Source organism: Aethalodelphis obliquidens, unplaced genomic scaffold (assembly GCF_003676395.1).
Source record: "Aethalodelphis obliquidens isolate GAN/ISIS:26980383/991018 unplaced genomic scaffold, ASM367639v1 scaffold49, whole genome shotgun sequence".
Taxonomy (NCBI): Eukaryota; Metazoa; Chordata; class Mammalia; order Artiodactyla; family Delphinidae; genus Aethalodelphis; species Aethalodelphis obliquidens.
Window position 1 is genome coordinate 12,014,627 of NW_020837993.1, and position 19,492 is coordinate 12,034,118.

The window sequence follows — 19,492 nt, forward strand, 5'->3', positions numbered from 1 at the left end:
TCATTTACTCTGAGAGGAGAGAGAGAAAAAAATCCACCGATTGACCCAGATAGGGGCAGCTGGCTAACGTTTAAAATAACACACCAACATCAAGCCCAAACACACAACCAACCATCGGACTTACCAAAACCCATGCTTCCTATTAAGGGGTAAATTTTAGTTACAATACCAGGGTTTCCCTGGTGGCGCAGTGGTTGAGAGTCCGTCTGCCGATGCAGGGGACACGGGTTTGTGCCCTGGTCCAGGAGGATCCCACATGCCGCAGAGCAGCTGGGCCCGTGAGCCATGGCCGCTGAGCCTGAGCGTCCAGAGCCTGTGCTCCGCAGCGGGAGAGGCCACAACAGTGAGAGGCCCGCGTACCGCCAAAAAAAATTTTAGTTACAAGTAATTTTTTGCTGAGACCTCTCTTTCCTGTTTTTGTAAGGGTGCAGGAAGGAACACAGCAAAACCCTAATGTATGGTGGCATTCTTTCTCCTGGAGTTGCAGAGATGACCCTGATCCAGCAAAATCACCTCTAATAACTCCCTGCTGAATGCAGACTAGGCTAAGGAGGGTGGCTATGTGGATAGGGTCAGGACTGCATGCACCAGCGGAGCTAAGCTGCAGGGCTCGCTTATACATAACAAAGCTGTTCAAAATACAGTCATATAATCGATTTACTTCCAAGGTCATTGGAATACTAAACTGAGACACTGTATTTTTATTCAAAGTCTTTAAACTACAAAAGAACAACTCCCAAAGGTCAGCCATGGGGTCCCATGCTCTCCAGGGAGGAAGTGACACCTGTGAGCAGTAGGATATCATCTTCATCAAGGGACACTCACAGGCAGACTGCTAGTGACACAGCATGGTGAAATGTCCTTAAACACTTAACAGATAAACCAGAGGTTGCCCACAAGAGGCACAGAATACAAGAACCCTGGGTTCTCAGCCCAAGCTGCTTATTAGAACCACCTTCAAAAACACACCCAAGTCACACCATGGACCAATCAGATGAGGATTTGGAGGGACTGGCTAGTGCATGGCATTTTTTAAAGCAGTGGCTCTCACACTGAAGCATGATCAGATTTACCTGGACCCACCCCCATGGTTTCTGATTCAGGAGGTGGGGGCTGGGAGAGAACATGCAGTTCTAACAGAGTCCCAGGTGATTCTGATGCTGCTGGGGTCACACTCTTAAGAACCACTGCTTCATAGGTCTCCCAGGTGACTCTAATTAGTGCAGACAAGACCGAGGACCACTGTATAAGGAAAGCAAGCTCTGGCCAGGGTGCCAAGGGAAGGAATTCTCATCCTAGCTCTGCCACCAACCTCGGGCTTGATAACAATAAGCCATTGAGGTTTTTCAGGCCTCAACTTGCTCCAGATCCATAAAATTGAGACACTACACAAAAGAGATCCTGGGTTCTTTCTAGAAACACCTTTTTCAAAGGGCTGCTACACATGAAACGCTGATATTAATACACATAGAAATGAAAAGGAAGTGGCCTTATGGGCAATTAAAAAAAGCTTTCAAAATACAGGGAAAGGTAAGTTCTTGCTCACAAGATTTCAGCACACTTGGAGACACAGCAATGGGGATGGTCTAGGGATGTGCGATGGCACCAAAAGCCAAAAGGGCCTGTGTTGTGAGTCATTCACACTATTTCCCAGACTCACCTGTTAGGACCTTGCAGAGCTGCCCAGAGACCTGGGTCTCGGCAGAGGGGCTGGGTGTCAAGGACCATCTGCGCCTGATCAGATGCTCTTGTCCCTGGGAATTGTTGAGGGGCTGGATTAGCACCTGCTCCTGCCCAAGCTGGATGAGGCCAACCTGCCCAGAAAGAGGAAAACAGTTGTCAGTCATCCTCATTCACACTTGCCCACGACCCCAGAGCCAGAGGGTGGAAAGGCCACCTAGCTATGGCCTGCTTCCCCTGCCTGGGCTTTTTCTTTGCAGCTTACACCAATTTACAGAGTCCAAGAATGAGCTCTTGCATGACTTGAAACATCTCACCCAGCAGCTGTGTTGGGGGTCAGGTGACAGAAGGCGGGTGTGGGGGGGGATGCGGCAACAGCACCCATTTTCTGGGTTCACTTTCAAAGATATCTTACTTTAGTGTTAATTTTTTTTTAATATTATTTTTCAGGCAAGGCTTTATTGGGGCCTCTGCTGCAGCAGGGGGGAGGGAGAACAGATTCCCTTGTTTGCCTCCTCCTATACACTTACTTCTAATTAAAGCCCATTTAAAAAACTATTTTTTATATCATCCCCTAAAACTCCACCTAAGGAGGTACCTCCAAAAGTGTTGGGAATGAATGACAATTATATCCTTAATGGGAAAAAAATATATTTTATTCCTGGGCAATATTTAGAATTAAATAGAGAGGATGGAGTCAGACCTGTAGTGTTAATAGTTTTGTGATAGTGGATTTTTTTCAGTGTTTAAGAGAACTTGGCAGAGTATCTAATGGATTCAATTTGTGATTCTAATTTAAAGCACAGCAATGATTTAGACCTGTAATTTAAAAATCTTATTAGGCTTATAAACAGTATCAGAATGTATAAGAGAACTTAAGACTTCCCATGTTTATAAAACTAGTTAACTAATTATTTATATGAATCATGCAAAGGGTATATTTTTTAATCAGACAACAGAAGAACTTGAAAATGAAATTGAATATGGTAAATTTCTACATACAGTTTTAAAGGTTTAAACGTTGTTAATCACCAATTTGTAAATGTTATCCAAAGGCCCCTTAAAAGGTATTTCAAAAACTTGCTAGATTATAAATAGAACATGACTTGTAAATTGAACAAAAAACTTAAGGACTGGGATTCTTAATTTGTCGCTTTAACAGAGTGAATATTAATTCTTAAAAATATATACACAATGCAGAGAACTTTTCCTTTCATTTGGAACCAATGCTAACAGCATTTAAACAATTTGCCCTCCTTCCCCAGGATACCTGCTGCTAGCTTCTCTTCTGAGACATCAACAAAACAAGGTAAACCGCTCACAAGGATCCTGACTCGGCCAGGGCTGAGAATTATCTATGTTTGCATACTGGGCCCTGCAGTCCACAGCCCCTGCTCTGCGTTCATGGTCGGGACAACCTTTACTAGCACAGATTCAGGAGACTGGGCCAATCTGTCTTAGGCTGTCACGAACATCCTTTGTTCTCTCTCTCCCCAATACTATTTTCTAAAAGCCATGACACTGTTTTCTTTTCTTAAAAAAAAAAAAAAAATTATTTAGTTGGCTGTGCCGGGTCTTAGTTGTGGCATGTGAACTCTTAGTCGCGGCATGTGGGATCTAGTTCCCTGACCAGGGATCGAACACTGGGTGCCCTGCACTGGGAACGAGTCGTCTTAGCCACTGGACCACCAGGGAAGTCCTGACACTACTTTCTAAAAGCAGTAGTTCTCAAACTCCAGTGTGCATCAAAATCACCTGGAGGTCACGGATGCTCACCAAGAACGTTCATTTCTAACAAGTCCCCAGGTGATACTGATGCTGCGTGCCCGAGGACCAGGCTTTGAGAAGCACTGCTCTCCACCACAGCTCAGCAATTCCTCAGGTCTCAGGTACAGAGCTCACTCAAACCAAATGATACAGACTCCTCTACCTTCTGAAAGGATGCATCAATACCAGTCCTCTGAAAATAAATCAGATCCACTAATAAGACCGCCTACAACATTTAGTCCCCCAAACAGGGTTTGAGACGGTACTTACTGCTGTAAGAAGATTTCAAGGTTTCCATTTCATTAGAACTGCTGCCAAGAACAACCCAGAGATTTTACTGCCCAAATAAAACTGTCTTAAAGTGGCACTGCATGACCTGCCGGGAAGCATGGCTTTCTCCCCTCTCCTTTGAAGTTAAAACTTGAGTTTGTTCACTATGATACTTTGGGGAGACTGAAGAAGCGGAGGAAGAGAGTGGCTGTGGGAGGCTGTGCAGATCCACCAGAGCTGTGTGTATAGAAAGCCTCAGTGGAACCCTCCTGCACTGTTGGTGGGAATGTAAGTTGATACAGCCACTATGGAGAACAGTATGGAGGGTCCTTAAAAAACTAAAAATAGAAATACCATATGACCCAGCAATCCCACTACTAGGCATATACCCTGAGAAAACCATAATTCAAAAAGTCATGTACCACAATGTTCACTGCAGCTCTATTTACAATAGCCAGGACATGGAAGCAACCTAAGTGTCCAACGACAGATGAATGGATAAAGAAAATGTGGCACATATATACAATGGAATATTACTCAGCCATAAAAAGAAACGAAATTGAGTGATTTGTAGTGAGGTGGATGGACCTAGAGTCTGTCATACAGAGTGAAGTAAGTCAGAAAGAGAAAAACAAATACCATATGCTAACACATATATATGCAACCTTAAAAAAAAATGGTTCTGGGGCTTCCCTGGTGGCACAGTGGTTGACAGTCTGCCTGCCGATGCAGGGGACATGGGTTCAAGCCCTGGTCCGGGAAGATCCCACATGCCGTGGAGCAACTAAGCCCATGCACCACAACTTCTGAGCCTGTGCTCTAGAGCCCATGAGCCACAACTACTGAGCCCATGTGTCACAACTACTGAAGCCCATGCACCTAGAACCCATGCTCCACAACGAGAAGGCCCCGCAATAAGAAGCCAGCGCATCACAACAAAGAGTAGCCCCCGCTTGCCACAACTAGAGAAAGCCCGCGCACAGCAACAAAAACCCAACACAGCCAAAAATAGATAAATACATAAATAAATTAATTTTAAAAAGACACAGACGTAGAGAATGGACTTGCGGACACGGGGAGGAGGAAGGGTAGGCTGGGACGAAGTAAGAGAGTAACACTGACATATATACACTACCAAATGTAAAATAGATAGCAGTGGGAAGCAGCTGCATAGTACAGGGAGATCAGCTCGGTGCTTTGTGTCCACCTGGAGGGGTGGGATAGGGAGGGTGGGAGGGAGACGCAAGAAGGGAGGGGATATGGGGATATATGTATATGTATAGCTGATTCACTTTGTTATAAAGCAGAAAATAACAAACCATTGTAAAGCAATTATACCCCAATAAAGATGTTAAAATAAATAAATAAATAAAATCTAATTAGTAAATTCAAAAAAAAAAGAAATCCTCAGTGCAGAAGTCCTTGATGACCGTTTCAGTGGAAACGTCTGTGGTTGAAATAAAGTTGGCAGATACAGCACAGTGCATGGGATGGGCCCCACGCTGTAGGAGGGCTGTGCTCCCTGGGGGACACGCTCAACCTTGACAGGGGCTGGAGTCTTCCTGAAATGCTCCAGCTCTGGGAGGTTAAAGGCCCCCTTGAGTCTAGAACTTTCAAAGCCAGTTATCATTCACTCAGCCTAGCATGCAAGCCACAGGGTAAAGGCCAGTTAGCCAGTAGTTCCAATGTGACACAATATAGGGAGAATCTCACCTTGGTGAGAAAGTCTACAGGTACATACATGCACACACACAAGCATGGTCCAGCCCCTTGGGGGAGGTTTTGCTTTAGAAGGTCTTTTTTGGAGGAACCCACATGCTGGTTTCCATCCATTCAGGAAAGAGAATGGCAATGCTGGTGAGAGACAGACACATGGACTAATGGCCTATACTCTACCTGGCAGCCACTTGCCCTCTTGGGAACTGACTTTCAAGCTGGCCTGTGGCCAAGACTAGCACCTGGGGGGAGGGAGCAGGGCACAGCCCTCCCCCTCAGGAGCCACCACAAGGAAGGAACTTGCCCCTGCCCCCTCCAAGTGCTGTCACTAGGCACCCTGAAGCCTTGCTAATATTCACCAGGTCATCACAGTGACAAAACGTTGTTGAAAAGTGCCGCTTGTCACCACCTCCCCCTCCCCCGTGCCACACACACACACACACACACACACACACACACACACACACACACACACACAATCTCATCCCAGGATAAAAACTTGTCAGCCCTCTTGATCTTTTCCTGACCTTCCTTCTCCCCTCCCCTCTCCCCGGTAAAAAAAAAAAAAAAAAAAAAAAAAAAAAATCCCCCTTCCCTGGCACTCTACGTCCCAGCCCACTATCCCCTGTGTTATGGGGCATCTGTCACAACCAACCTAAAAAGTAGTTTGTTCCTTTGAGGCAGGATCGGAATTATGCCTTCTTATTTTTCCAATGTCTGCCACATAACAGTTACTCAAGAAAATGTGAGTGAACTGTACTGTAATGGAATGGATTCGAATGGAATAGAATGAACTGGACTGGACCGGCTTGGAATAGAAGGCAATAGCATGGTCTTCCCGCAGTCCCCCTTGCTCAGAGGTCCTCATCCCTGGCTGCACAGTGCAGTCACTTGGCAAGCTTTGAAAACTCAGGCCCAGGCCCCACTCCAGGCCATGTGAATTAGAATCCCTTGGGGTGAAACTCAGGCACTGGTATTTTTTTAAAGCTCACCAGGAGATTTCCATGTGCAGCCAGGGTGGAGAACCACTTCCCTAGCTTTTAACTGGGTGCCAGAGATGCTTGATTCCAGCACGTGGAAGTACCCTAGATGCAGACTACCTGCACCAACCTGGGCCTTCCTCTGACTATGGGGCTCTGCCCTGGCTTCTAGCACATTGCTGCCCTGTGGTCCCAAGAGCTAAGCAGGGTTGCTTGGGTTTGCATTATTCCTCTGGTCACCATCTATGCTGAGAAGTGAGACACATGGAAATGCTCTTCCAGGGCCTCCCTGTTCCACAGATGGCAGCAAGGAAAAGCCTCAGGTTGCATTAGATGCAAGAGAGCTGCAAACACCATCTGAAGAGAACTGTGGGGAACTAGATGCCCACGGCAGACAGGACTGGAAGCCCTGAGGCCACTTGGTCTCAAAGGAGACAACAATCCTCAATGAAATGGTGCTCTTAGAAGAGAAATCTTACATATTCTAAAATTTGGTATCCTACTAAAGAAGTTTGGGTCAAATAAAGTGTATCAGGTATAACCTGATATTATGACAGTTCTGAGTGGTTCCCTTTTAATTCTCTTTATTCTGGAAGCTGGTTTTGAAGGGTTTCTGTGCTGCTTTAAGAGAGCGTTATAAACTGGGTATTGTTAATCCCACCCCACCCCCTGAAGCAGGACTAGCTCTCCTGCAGCTGGAAAAATGTGTGAAGGTCAGAAAGATTTGTACCACCTCCTAACATGAGCACAACTTCTCAGCATAATGCGGCAAATGCTCTTAAGATAAAGAAACCCTGTTGTATCCATGCTCTGGAACCATCTGATGCTCTGTCCTCCGTTTGAGGGGACCTGCCTCGTGACTGCTGACCTCACCATCCTACAAAGGCCACACTGGGATTTCAGTGCCCAGGGAGCCCTCCAAGCCTCTCCTCTTCAGGAGACTGCGGCTCCCGGGTTCACTGGACCAGGTCTTAGGTAGTCTTCTCCCCGTGGACAGGTGACCGTAGGTGGTTGGAGAGGCGGAGCAAGTCTGCTCTCCAGAAGGAAAAACAATCCTGTGATTGCAGGCCCTCCTGTACCTGCCTCTGACTTTCTAGGGGGCCTCAGCAGAGTTTGGGGGGCTTGAACGTGTCCCGGGGAAGGAGCATCCTCAACCTGGCACAGGCGTGAGGGGCTTCCCAACCTCCATAGGGAGTCCCCCTGCCCCTCCCAGAGTGCCATCCAGAGCCCCCTTTTCAAAATCCTGCTGCTGCCTCTGCAAATGTCAAAGGCCTGAACACAGATACTTGGTCTTCGTTCCAAAGCCAGACTCCCCCTTTCCCATCACTAGATAGAGTTAGTCACAGACTGTCAGCTCCTCCTTCAGACCCCCTCTCATGTAGTCTTCCTTCCTTTCCATTTCCACCATCCAAGGCTTGAGGCCCATCACCTCACCCCTCCAAATGCTCTCCTGCTTCAGTCCTCCCCACACTTCTCTGACCAGGGGCTCCTCCCCGGTCAGTAGCCAGAAATGCCCCCCCATTGCCTCTAGGCCAGTGATCCTCAAAATGGTCCCAGGCCAACAGCAGCAGCAGCACCTGGGAACCTGTCAGAAACTCAAGTGCTCAGGCCCACCCCCAGACGGACTGGATCAGAAACCCAGGAGGTGGGACCCAGCAATCAGTGTAGCAAATCCCGCAGGGAACACTAATGCCAGCTCAAGGTTGAGAACTACTGGTCTAGGATAAATTCTAAATGCCTTATGTTGGCACCCAGGGCCCCGCCTCATCTAATCCAGACACCTGTCCATTCAGTTCATCACCCATCTCCATCCCACAGTCGGCTCGTGGGCCCCTTACCTCGGGAAGGACCTGGCCAGGAGGCTTTGCCATCACTCCTCCCACCTAGAACCTGAGGCCCACTCCCTTCAGCTCTACCCGAAGGACCTGCCCCACCCCATCAGACCCCAGAGCCACTCCCTGCTCTCCCCACCAGCCACCCTGCAGGCTCCAGCACACCTTCCTTCCCCTGCGAACCCGGACTGCCTTCCGAGACAGGGCCCACATCGTATTTCTCTTTGAGGCTCGTTGGGAGCCTACCAGCGGGTCCTACACGTGGCAGCTGTGTGATAATGATCTGTTCATTTAGTCAACTATGTTGACTGATTGCTTGATTTATAACTGGAAAAGCCTGGGAATGGCCTGTGGGGCAAGAGAAGAAATGTGTTTTCAATGCCTTAATGTGCCAGGCTCTCACTAAATGATTTCGGACTTTATCTTACTTCATTCTCTCAACAGCCACACAAAGCCAATGTTATTTACCCTTGTATGGCTGCAGACAGGGAGGTTCAAAGGAGGTAAGCAACTTGCTCAAGATCACAGCCCGGAACGGCTGTTCAGTTTCACTTGCTAAAGAACAGGAGTGTGACGGTGCAATTGTGTGCCCATGTGCAGAAGTGTGCACGGGGAAAGGTTAACCGCTGACTCCGAGTGGTTCCCTCAGACATACTGGCAGCAAAAACATCTCCTGTTGCACACATCCAAGGTCAGGCAGCTGCAGTATCTCAGAGTTCAGGAAATAAGCTCCAAGAATGCAATCAGTCTAAGAAGACGTCTTCAGTTCATCATCCCATCTTGTATTTCTTTTTGTTTTATAAAATGTTGCCAACTAAATAAAAGTTTAGGTGGGAAACTCTAGTTATGTACCCTAGGTAAATAATGAGGTAGGGTTAGGTATCCTAGGTGACACTCATGGGCAACCTGATGCCCATGAGCGATGGGTATAGAAAGTCACCGTGAGGCAGAGTGAATGTCCTTCCAGAGGAGGCCGTGGGAGGCCTTAGAATTCTCTGCTCCAAGTTCTCCCCTTTAATTCTTCCACACCCCAAATTTCACAACTGTTGTTTCCCTTCCTACTTTCCTTAACATCCACTCAATTGTTTCTTTTTACAAAGTTTTAAAAAATATACTTTGCATTTAACAAATATATTTATGCTGTGCATGATAAATTCTTCAGTAATATTAATTGATGAATGACTAAAGACTATGTGCCTTCCCCACACCTGTATCAATATAATGATGCAAGATAACATGGCTTGGTCTATTTGCTCCCTTTCAAATGGTCTCCCCATCGTATACTTTTTGCCAAGACCAATTCCTACTCAGCTGTCAGTGATCGAGTGATGTTGCATTAAAAAGCTGGGCAATTTTGGGTCAAGGAAAAGTGAGTTGGGTAGCTCTAAAGGGAAAGGCAGCAACCTCCCAAACCAGCTCCTTCATCGTTGAAGTCAGGCTGCCCTCTTGAGAACGCAGTCCCCCAACTCTTCTAAGCCACCTGCTCACTGCCTGGCTGGACTCAGCCCCCCTGTTCTTACCTAGACTACACTTCTTCCCCTATGGTAAAGGTGAGCATTCTTACAGACTGGGAGGAAGAGCTATGGGAACTAAGACTGTGGGGAGCAGCACAGGTGAAGGACGACCACAAGGGCCCCCGCGCTGCGGTCAGGCACCAGACAGAGCCAGGGCAGCTGGGCCATCAGGACCCCAGTGAGCGGCCTGGGTGAGAGAGACCACAAGCCAGCCCCCTATGGAACATGGCTGTGACTCCAGAGAAGGCACGCTGGGACTATCCTTGACCTTCTGTCCCTCCAGGGTGGCCTGGAAAATGGGCCACAGCCCAGAGCTCCTGGGTGTCCTCTCTGGTCCCGACATCTCACCCATAGTGCATCCCTGCAGGCCACGGCCTCAGCCAAGAAGGGGTGGACAGACTCTGGGCGGTGGACTCCCCTGAGCTCAGTATTCATGAAGGAAGAGTGGCCACTGCTCAGCAGACCAGACCCCTCCTCTCTGTCCACCTCTCCTCACGTGTGGGGATGAAAACAGCCCCTCCAACCACTCATTTCAGACAAGCAGCATAGAGAGTCTTTTCAGAGACTGACACTCACTCTATCTCCGAAGTTCCACCTCCACTGCCTGCTCTGGTGAACTTTAACCTGAAGTTTCTTCGAATTCTGCTGGCCTTCCATGATCTGGTCCCATTCACACGAGGCAGCTGATCCAAACTCACATTAATCCTCTGGGAGGAAAAATACCTTCCTCATATGCCCAAAGTTCATCGCTTTGAAGTTATACGGTTACAGAAACTCTTCCAAAAACCTATGTTATGTCTGAGGACTCTCTGAAATGTAAATAAAATGAAGATGCATAAACATAAAACAGTTAATACCTGAGCCCACGGTCTCTGAAGATCCAAAAAGTGCAGCTTGCACAGCTTTTCAAGATAAGATACAGGGTAAATACCACAGACCCGCCCCTCTGCCCCCTGTCAAAAGCGGGGCGTGGGGAGGGAGCAAAATGGAGCATGAGATTTACTTCCCCTGACCCATAAACAATTAATTAAGTAATGATCTAATCATGCATCTCCTTTAAACAGGTACCAAATGTCTCTGGAGACAGACAGCACAGGGAACAGAGCCTGCATGCCCTGCCCCGCAGGCAACACTCCTCACTAAGCCATTCTGGAGATGTGAGATGCAGCAGGATTTAATTCATACTCAACATTGGAATAAAGTTTTATTGAACACAGCCAGGTCCATCTGTTTCTTTACCTTCTATGGCTGCTTTTGCACTAAAAGGGCAGTGTTGATTAGTTGTGACAGAGACCATATGGCCTACAAAGTCGAAAATGTTTACTACTTGGTCCTTTACAGAAAATGTTTGCCAACCCCTGCTCTACATGATTCTTTAGACACAAGGAGGCTTTGGAATGCTCCCAACTGTGGGCACCAAAACTCATCTACTGGGCATCACTCCTCCCCTACACCTCGTGGTTGAGCCAGTCCTCAAAAACACACAACAGGCATGCCACATCTCTATGGTGCTTCCACCGTGGTCCAGAAGGACTAACACTGCATTACCGCCCAGCTGAACTGTCTCAAGCACGTTGGGGAACCAAAATCAAAGTAAGGTGGAGTGCGATGCAAACCTGGTTAGCCTATGTTCTGTTGCTTTCTTTTCTAGAAAGGCAGGACCACCTTGTCACCAAGAGGTCCTCTCCAAATCACCTGCTGTCTCTGGCCTCCTGGCCTTCTGCCCTTCCTCTATAGGGTGTACTTAGGAAGAAATGTCCAATGTCCAGCTTACACAAATGGGATGATCAAGGCAGACTAAACAACAGAAGTGTCTGCTCAAGCAGAAATTAAAATCTAAAGTCTTAGAGGTCCCTCCGCAGTTGGCACACACTGAACTCAGCCTCTTGGCCTCGTTCCTTTATCTAAAGCACAGCGCCCTCACATGGTGCCAAAGGGAAGGACAGTCTTCCTGAAAACCTGGAGGACGGAAGGGAACTCTCACTGCTCAGATGCCATCTGTGAGAGGGCCCAGTACTCACTCTGAGGATTTTAAATCAATGTTATCCAGATTTCCACCCTCGGCTCCTTCACAGATAGCGCCTTGCTGGAAACTTTACACCAAGAAGTATAAACTCTGACCTCTACAGAAACTCACTAAACCGCAGCAAATGGGATTCAGATGTTTCCATGTTCAGTACAGTGATGTGACCTAGACTTTAAACACTTTGGCAAAAACAGGAAAAATGATGTGGGCCTTCCAGTCCCTCCCAGAACATGATACAGCCTTGACCCGAGTCCTTCAGTGACCTGAGCCTTTTTCACCCCTACTTAAGCCTCCTCACCCATAGCCCACATTCCCCGCCCCTGTTCCACATTAGCTCCTACTAGGCCCCCTCCACGGTCCATTTTCCTTGTTTAAGCAAAGAAGCCAATTTCTCCCAGCCCAGCAAAAGGAGATCACATTCTGATGAGGACTCAAAAAATCCTAAAAGGGGAACTGGTGAAGGCCAAGTCTTGGGAATTACTTCCCAAGTTCCCCTACACTGCTGGAAAGAGAGCAGAAGTCTCATATAAAGACTTGGACCCTCAGGGTTTCTGGCTTTGTTGCAGATTCGTGCCAACTTGTTGCACACTATGTGGATAAGAGCTAGAGAATTCTAGACGGTGGAGCAAGATAAGGTGGAGGTGGGGGAAGCAGTTTCTTGTGCCAGGGAAGCACAGACACAAAAGAATATCAGAAACCACTTCCCCAGAAGATAGAGGAACATTCTCTGAGCCCATCCCAGGCTCTGACGGGTGGGGGCAGCCCATCTGCCAGCCATCTGCGCTCTATGGGGGCACGATGGAGAAGCTGGGAAGTGTTTGTCTGGGCACCAGTGTAGCCAAGTGAGCCAGTGTGAGCACAGGCAGGGTAGAGGCGCACAAGAACTTCCTCCACCCCTCGGAGCACTGCCACGGGTGCTGCAAATGCAGCAGGGTGGGGTGGCGGAGGAATTACTGCCACATTGAGGGAGCTTCTGGGGATGACATTGTTCATCACCAATGTAAGCATTCCTCAGGCCTGGCTGAGGGTGAGTGCCAGACAAATGTCTGCTTGCAGTATAAGGTAAAAATATTAGAGACACCCTCCCTCTCCTGGTTCTCACGTTTCAACTAAGAAGAGTAGGTTAGTGGCCCGTCGGGGGACCCCTCCAAATATACTTTTCCAGGTACATAAAGACTCAAAAGGACAGAAAGGAGGTCAATGCTCCATCCCCACATCCAAAAACAGGTGAGCTATACACATATAGATAAGTGTTCCTCATGACACGCACACATACACACCTGTGCAGATGCAAATAGCGTTCTCTCTACACCTGGGTCAAGCGCACCTCTCAGTCTAGGGGCTTGACGGATTTCATCTCTGCTGAACATGTGCTCCCTGGGCGGGCTGCGGCGTATCTCGCTATGCAACCCCATATCGGCGCTGGCCTGGCGCACCTCTGAGGCTTAGGACGGCCAGTGGAAGGTACTGGATAACAGGTCGCTTCCCCTTTCTAGCCCTCTGCTCATAGACCCTCTGGAAGGTTGGGGGTGCTCTCTCCCGCCAGCGGCAGAGCACGCCGGAGGCCCCACCCCAATCCCAGCCCTCCCAGGGAACCACCCCTCACCCCCACCCTCGGCGCCGCGACAGATCGCCAGGCAGACCCGGAGGGGGAGCGAGCAGTACCAGGCCGCCGGCGGCGCCGCAGGCGCTAAGCGAGACGAAAGAGCCGGGGTAGCCGAGCACGCTGCCAGAGTAGAAGCACAGCTCTGTGGGGCGTCCGCGGCGCCCGGCTGCGCCGGTCTCCTCCACCTCGAAGCCACCGGACAGGAAGCGCAGGTCACGGCGCAGCTGCAAGTACAGGTCGCGCCCAAAGGCCGGCAGGTGCAGCAGCAGGGCGCGCTCGCCGGGCCGGGCGCGCGGGACGGCTGGGGGCGCGCGGGGGCGCCGGCGCCTGCGGGGCCCTGGAGCGCCGGGCAGCGGCGGCAGGTGCACGTCTTCCGGGAGCACCCGCCGCGGGAGCACCACCTCCACGTCGGCCGCCGCGTCGCCGACAGCTGCGGGGAGAAAGGAGACGCGTCAGCGCGGCGGGGCCCGCCCTCCGGCCCGCCGGGCGCAGGGTCCAGCGCTGGGCATCCAGCTCCAGCTCGGAGACAGCGCGGCCCCGAGCCGGCGCGCTCTTCCATTCCCTCGCCCCAGCACCTCCATGCCAGCCAGAGCCTCCGCCCGTGCCCCGCGCCACCGCCGGAACGGTCTCCGGCGCGGCCGCCCGACCACCTCCGGGGACGCGGCCGCGGCATCGGCGTCCGGAGAACCGGCGGCGGCGCGGCCTCCCGGCAACCGCCCGGAGCCCAGTCCTCCGGCCGCGGCCCGCGCCCACTCGACCCCGGAGCTGTCAGCGGTTTGCCGCCGGAGCCGGGCCGCGCGGGCAGGCGGAGGCCGCCAGGATGCCTCCGGAGGGCAGGGGGAAGGTGGCCGCGAGAGGCACAGGCGAAGAAGAGGCAGTGGGAGAGGGAGCGCTACCTGTGCCCGGGTCCAGTCCCCAAACCAGCAGCAGCAGCAAGGGCAGGACGAGAGGAGGCAGCAGGGCGCCGTCACACATGGTACTTGGGAGGAGTAGCCCCCCCCTCCCCGGACGGTCGCGGCGGAGTAGGAGCGCGCGAAGCGGCGGCGCCAGCCGGAGTGAGCCCTCCAGTCTTTGGAAAAAGTAATTAGCGCTGCGGACAAACCCAACGTGGTAAATCCCAAGCCCCGCCTTCTCCTCGGAAAGCGGGAGGTGATTGGACTCTCGCTTTCCCCTGCCCCGCCTCCCCCTTCTCTATTGGCTAATGTGGGTCTAAACCAGGGTGCGTAGTTAGGTTGCAAGCACTTTCTTACACGTGGTTTCTGGGCAGTGGCGGGGATGGGACACCAGGTGGCGCAAGGGAGCCGTCTGGAGCAGCGCGATCCCAGAGGACCCGGGAAGACACCTGGCTGGTCTTCAGACTTTGTCCCCATTTTCGAAACCCTCTCTGATCCTGCTGCTCAGCTTCCCAAGAAGACAGGCCACAAATCGTCCTAGCCAATCGAGTTCACCCGTAAAAGCACCTTCTCTGCATCTAAAGTAAAACCAGTTTTGGTTGTTTGTGGGTGGGCACTTTCATGCACAATGTGCACAACTTTGCGCCGGATGCTACCTCCAAAGCGCAGTGTTTATGCAAACCCTTCACACCTCTGTCGTCTTTATTCTCACGGCAGCCCGTGGAACAGGCGAGATCACACCCTCTTACAGACTGAGAAACTGAGGGAGAGAGAGCTTAAGGAGCTTACTAAGTTACCCAGTGAGTTTCTGTCAAAACAAGAGCTAGAATTTGTGGTCCAGATTTCTGGCCCGGTGCTGCTCGCTACAAACAAGAGCCCTCCAAGGCAGGCAAGAAGGAACATTAGCCCGGTGTTACAGGTTAGGAAACGGGCACAAAGTGGCAAAGGCCGGACTCAAACCCAAGTCTTCTGGCAACAGAGTGAGTTCATTCTTTTCCTACCAGGGTATAACTGAGGTCTGCAAGAAAGGTGATTCCCTTAGCTTCCTGAGGAACGTCTTGTAGAAAACAAAACAAAACAGAATGAACTGAAGTGGTCGCTCCCCTTCCTTCCCTGTCCTGCCCGTTTCTGTTTTCTCAATGCAGAGGGGCTACAGCACTCCTATTGGACTCTGCTGAGGGCCTCTCAGAATCTAAAATTCATCACAAGGATTACGTGTCATCAGAAGGAATCCAGAGGTGAACACTGTCCAGCTTTCATGACATTTAATCAACCCTAGGAGTGGACTGTGTCACTGATTCTCAATAAAGCCTAGCACTCTCACTACTGCAAACTTGCTGCTCTGTGTTTCCCTGGGGTGTGGCTGGTGGAATCATTTCCTGCTCTGTCGACCCCACCCTCCACTGCTCCAGGGGCTGCCACTCACTGCTGGGCATCTAAAGTTCCTGGAAGCCTCCACACACGTCCTGCTCATGGACAGGTTTGGGTCTTTTTTCCTCTCCTTTGACAGCAGCCTCAGCCAACTGAAATTTCAGCAGCATCTTCTGGTGGCACAAGATATCATGGTGAGCTTTTTGGTGTAGGTTTGTTGGCCAAAGAGCCACCTCAAAGGCCTGCCACTGAAAGCCAGGGAGTAGCAGCCCCACTGCCTCGCAAGAACAATTTTGCTATTGGATTCCGCCTGAAGTAATAGTCATCAACCTATCAGATAGATGATGCTCAAATGCATTAGTCTGTAGGGACACACAAACTGAAACAACAGCAAGATGCCATTTCATCTTCCGGCCTGTCCAAAACTAAAGAGCTTGGAAATATCAAGGATTGGAGAGGACACTCTCCTGCCCATGGGTGGGGGTGTAAATTGGCACGGCCACTTTGAAGAACAAGTGGGCAAACTGCAGTCAAGTTTAAAATGTACACACCCTAGAACTCTGCTATTCCACTCTTGTTAACTAACACAGTTAGTGGTAGTTAGCAAGAGTGGAATAGCAGAGTTAACTGGCATGTGTAGAAGAATGCTCACCACAGCACATTATTAAGAGCAAAAAACTGCAAAAACCTGAATGTTAATCATTAGATAAATGGCTAATTGAGTCCAGAAATAAACCCATGCATAGACAATCAACTAATATTTGACAAGGTAGCCAAAAATACTCAAGGAAAAAGGGTAGTCTCTTTAATAAATGGTGGTGGGAAAACTAGATACCCATATGCAAAAAAAAAAAAAAGAACTTGGACCCCATCTTACACCACTCACAAAAAAAAAAACACAAAAACTTGAAATAGATTAAAGATAAATGTAAAACTTGAAACTGTAAAATGTGTAGAAGAAAACAAAGGGAAAAATCTCCTTGACATTGGTCTTTGTAACAATTTCTTAGATGACAACAAAAGTGCAAGAAACAAAGCAAAAATCAACAAATGGGACTATATCAAATCTAAAAGTTTCTTCATAGCAAAGGAAACCATCAACAAAATGAAAAGTCTACCTACAGTATGGGAAAAAATATTTACAGACCATATATCTGATAAGGAGTTAGTATCCAAAATATATAGGAAATTCATACAACTCATTAGAAAAAATAATAATAATCCAGTTTAAAAAAGGGAAAAGAACCTGAATAGACATTTTTCTAAAGAAAATGTCATACAAATGGCCAACAAGTACATGAAAAGGTGTTCAAGATCACTAATCATCACGGAAATGTGAATAAAAACCACAATGAGATATCACCTCAAACCTTTTAGGATGTCTATTACCAAAAAAACAAGAGACAACAAGTGTTGGCAAGGATGTGGAGAAGAGGGAACTCTTGTGCACTTTTGGAGAGAATCTAAATTGGTGCAGCCACTATGAAAAGCAGTATAGAAAAAAATATTCCATGGTACTACCACATGATCCAGCAATTCCACTTCTGGGTGTATATCTGAAGGAAGACATTAAACTAAGTTAAATAAGTCAGTCACAAAAAGACAAATACTGTATGATTCCACTTATATGAAGTACCTAGAGTAGTCACTTTCATAGAGACAGAAGAGAGAATGGTGGGTACTAGGGGCTGGCAGGAGCAGCAGCAAGGATTTAGTGTTTAATGGGTACGAAGTTTCAGTTCGGGAAGATGAAAAAGCTCTGAAGACGGATGGTGGTGATGGCTGCACAACAATGAGAATGTACTTGAAGCCACTGAACTGTACACTTCAAATGGTTTAAATGGTAAATTTTATGTTATGTACATTTTCCCACAATAAAAAAAATTGCTTAAAAAAGGAAATCATTACTATTTGCTATGATCTCATGTCATCATAACACACAAATTTCCTGGTCTTAATTTTGTGGAAGGGCAGGACTTAATCTCATTTCACAGATGGAGGAGGGCTGGGGGTGGGGGTGGGGAGGGGATGAAAAGCAAGCAAACAAGCAGGCAGAAGCCCTACAGGTGACAATGGCAGTCTGAATGTGATGTAAGGGAAGCCCTCTTTTTTGTCTGGGAATCAAAACAGTTTGTTGTGCTCACGGATGAGAAGGATCCTAAACTTTTCAGCTTGTCCACTGCTTTTTCTGAACTGCCCCTTTCTGGTGGGCAGTGACCTTTTCTGATCATGTTGTCTGGAACTGACCCCCAGTAAGTCGATTATATTGACTCTCCTGGCCTCTCGGATACTCCCTGTTTGGACGCTGGTCTCCATCATCATGACCACTGCTATTGTTAATGAAAGCAAGACAGTCCCAAAAGCAGCACAGATTCTGCCAAGAGACACCATGTTCAACTGCCAAAGTTAGAAATAGAGGGCCAAAGACACAGACTGGGCAGAGCACAAAGAGGACTGCAGGCACTTAGGCAGAACGCGACCCTCCGTAATCCCCCCACTCAGAGCTTTCTTGAGCTGGTAATTGATGGGTCCAGGTGTCAAGACTCACGTGTAAACTAGATCTGCGTGTAGGTGGAAGGAGACCCTGTGCCCTAGATATCACTAGGCATTGGTGGGGTGGTGAGGAGAGAGGGGGATTCCACATGACAGCCTCCTCTTACTAAATTCACTTCCTTTTGAGGCAAACAACCTTCCTTCCTGGGAGCCAGTGAGATGCCACATCCTCTCCAGCAGGGGGCGTCCAGCATCAGTCCTGTCTTCCCACAGCAGGCCCCAGCTCCCTGCTTACTCCAAAGACCTGGTTTTTCTAATTTATATTTTACTCTTTCCCTGTTGAGCTTGGATCCCAAATTTCAGCTTCTTGGCTAGCATCCCAACCCCCTGAGTGAATACTGCCAAACTCTCCCTGTGGGGTCTCCAGGCCCCTCCCTGGTTCCAGGAATTCTGGCAGTGTCAGTTCACTATGAATGGGTACCCCAGCTGCATGAGGCCATTCCTGCCTGACTCTAGGAATGGCCCTGTCTGGGAATTCCTGCTGCCCTCCATTCCTGCTTACCCAATCAAGTCCCTGTTCTGATATTGCTGAACAAGCCCAAGTTACTACCCCTTTGAACACTGATTTTTCAGTCTAGCTGTTACTTGTTCAGTCAGGGTTGTACTAAGGTATTTCTAGCCCTTACCCTTTCCCAACATCTTGGCTCTTCTCCTCCTCCAGACTGTGCCTCTGAGGTCTCAGCCTGCCTTGGAACTGAGTGTCCGTGGCCTTCAAGTGTCCCCATTGTTGAAAATACAACTCCATCCTCATGTCCTTCTGAAGGTCACCAGAGGCACCATCTGACCGGGAGGCAGCCCTTGCAGCCCCCATGTCTGAATGAGCAGGATAAGGGCCTTTAGTGCTAGACTTGAGCTCAGAGCTCTATCCCAACCAACTCCTCTTGCCCAAGGACAATTAAGAAAAACAACATATTTTTCATTGTTCTGCAGCACACCTTTCCTTTCTTCCATGTCTTCCCCTTCTTTTAGCATTTCCCCTCAAGATTCCTGAGCCCTTTCTCTCCTAGTCCTTCCTTTGCTCAAGGAAAGCACCTTGTCTGGTATACAAGGCTAGGCTAACACATAATGCAAGTAAAGGCTGAAAAACAGGATAGACACAAATCTATATTTGATTTAGTAAATGCAAATGGTGATGGCTGAAATTGGTGTGATGATAGAATATTCAATATGTGGGACTGGATGGCTGTCTAGAAACTTGGGCAAAACCTACATTAGATTCTATGATGGTTTTTAAATATATCTGTTAATTATGACCCTATTCCCTTCAACAGGTGCGACCTAATT

General features: G+C 48.9%; 1 protein-coding gene across 3 annotated transcripts in view; it reads right to left on the reverse strand.

Moving 5' to 3' along the window:
• The window catches only part of ADAMTS17 (ADAM metallopeptidase with thrombospondin type 1 motif 17), a 351,891-nt gene extending 335,376 nt beyond the window's left edge, over positions 1 to 16,515 (reverse strand). For 2 of the 3 annotated variants that reach the window (XM_027083228.1, XM_027083227.1), the window contains exons 1-3: positions 14,288 to 16,514; positions 13,451 to 13,821; positions 1,661 to 1,814 (exon numbers count right to left, since the gene is read on the reverse strand). In XM_027083228.1, coding sequence (XP_026939029.1) covers positions 1,661 to 1,814; positions 13,451 to 13,821; positions 14,288 to 14,366 — 604 coding nt within the window. In that variant the 5' untranslated portion in view covers positions 14,367 to 16,514. Of the gene's footprint in view, positions 1 to 1,660; positions 1,815 to 13,450; positions 13,822 to 14,287 lie in introns of all 3 variants that reach the window. The other variant, XM_027083226.1, reaches the window with a different exon arrangement.
• Positions 16,516 to 19,492: the final 2,977 nt, after the last annotated feature.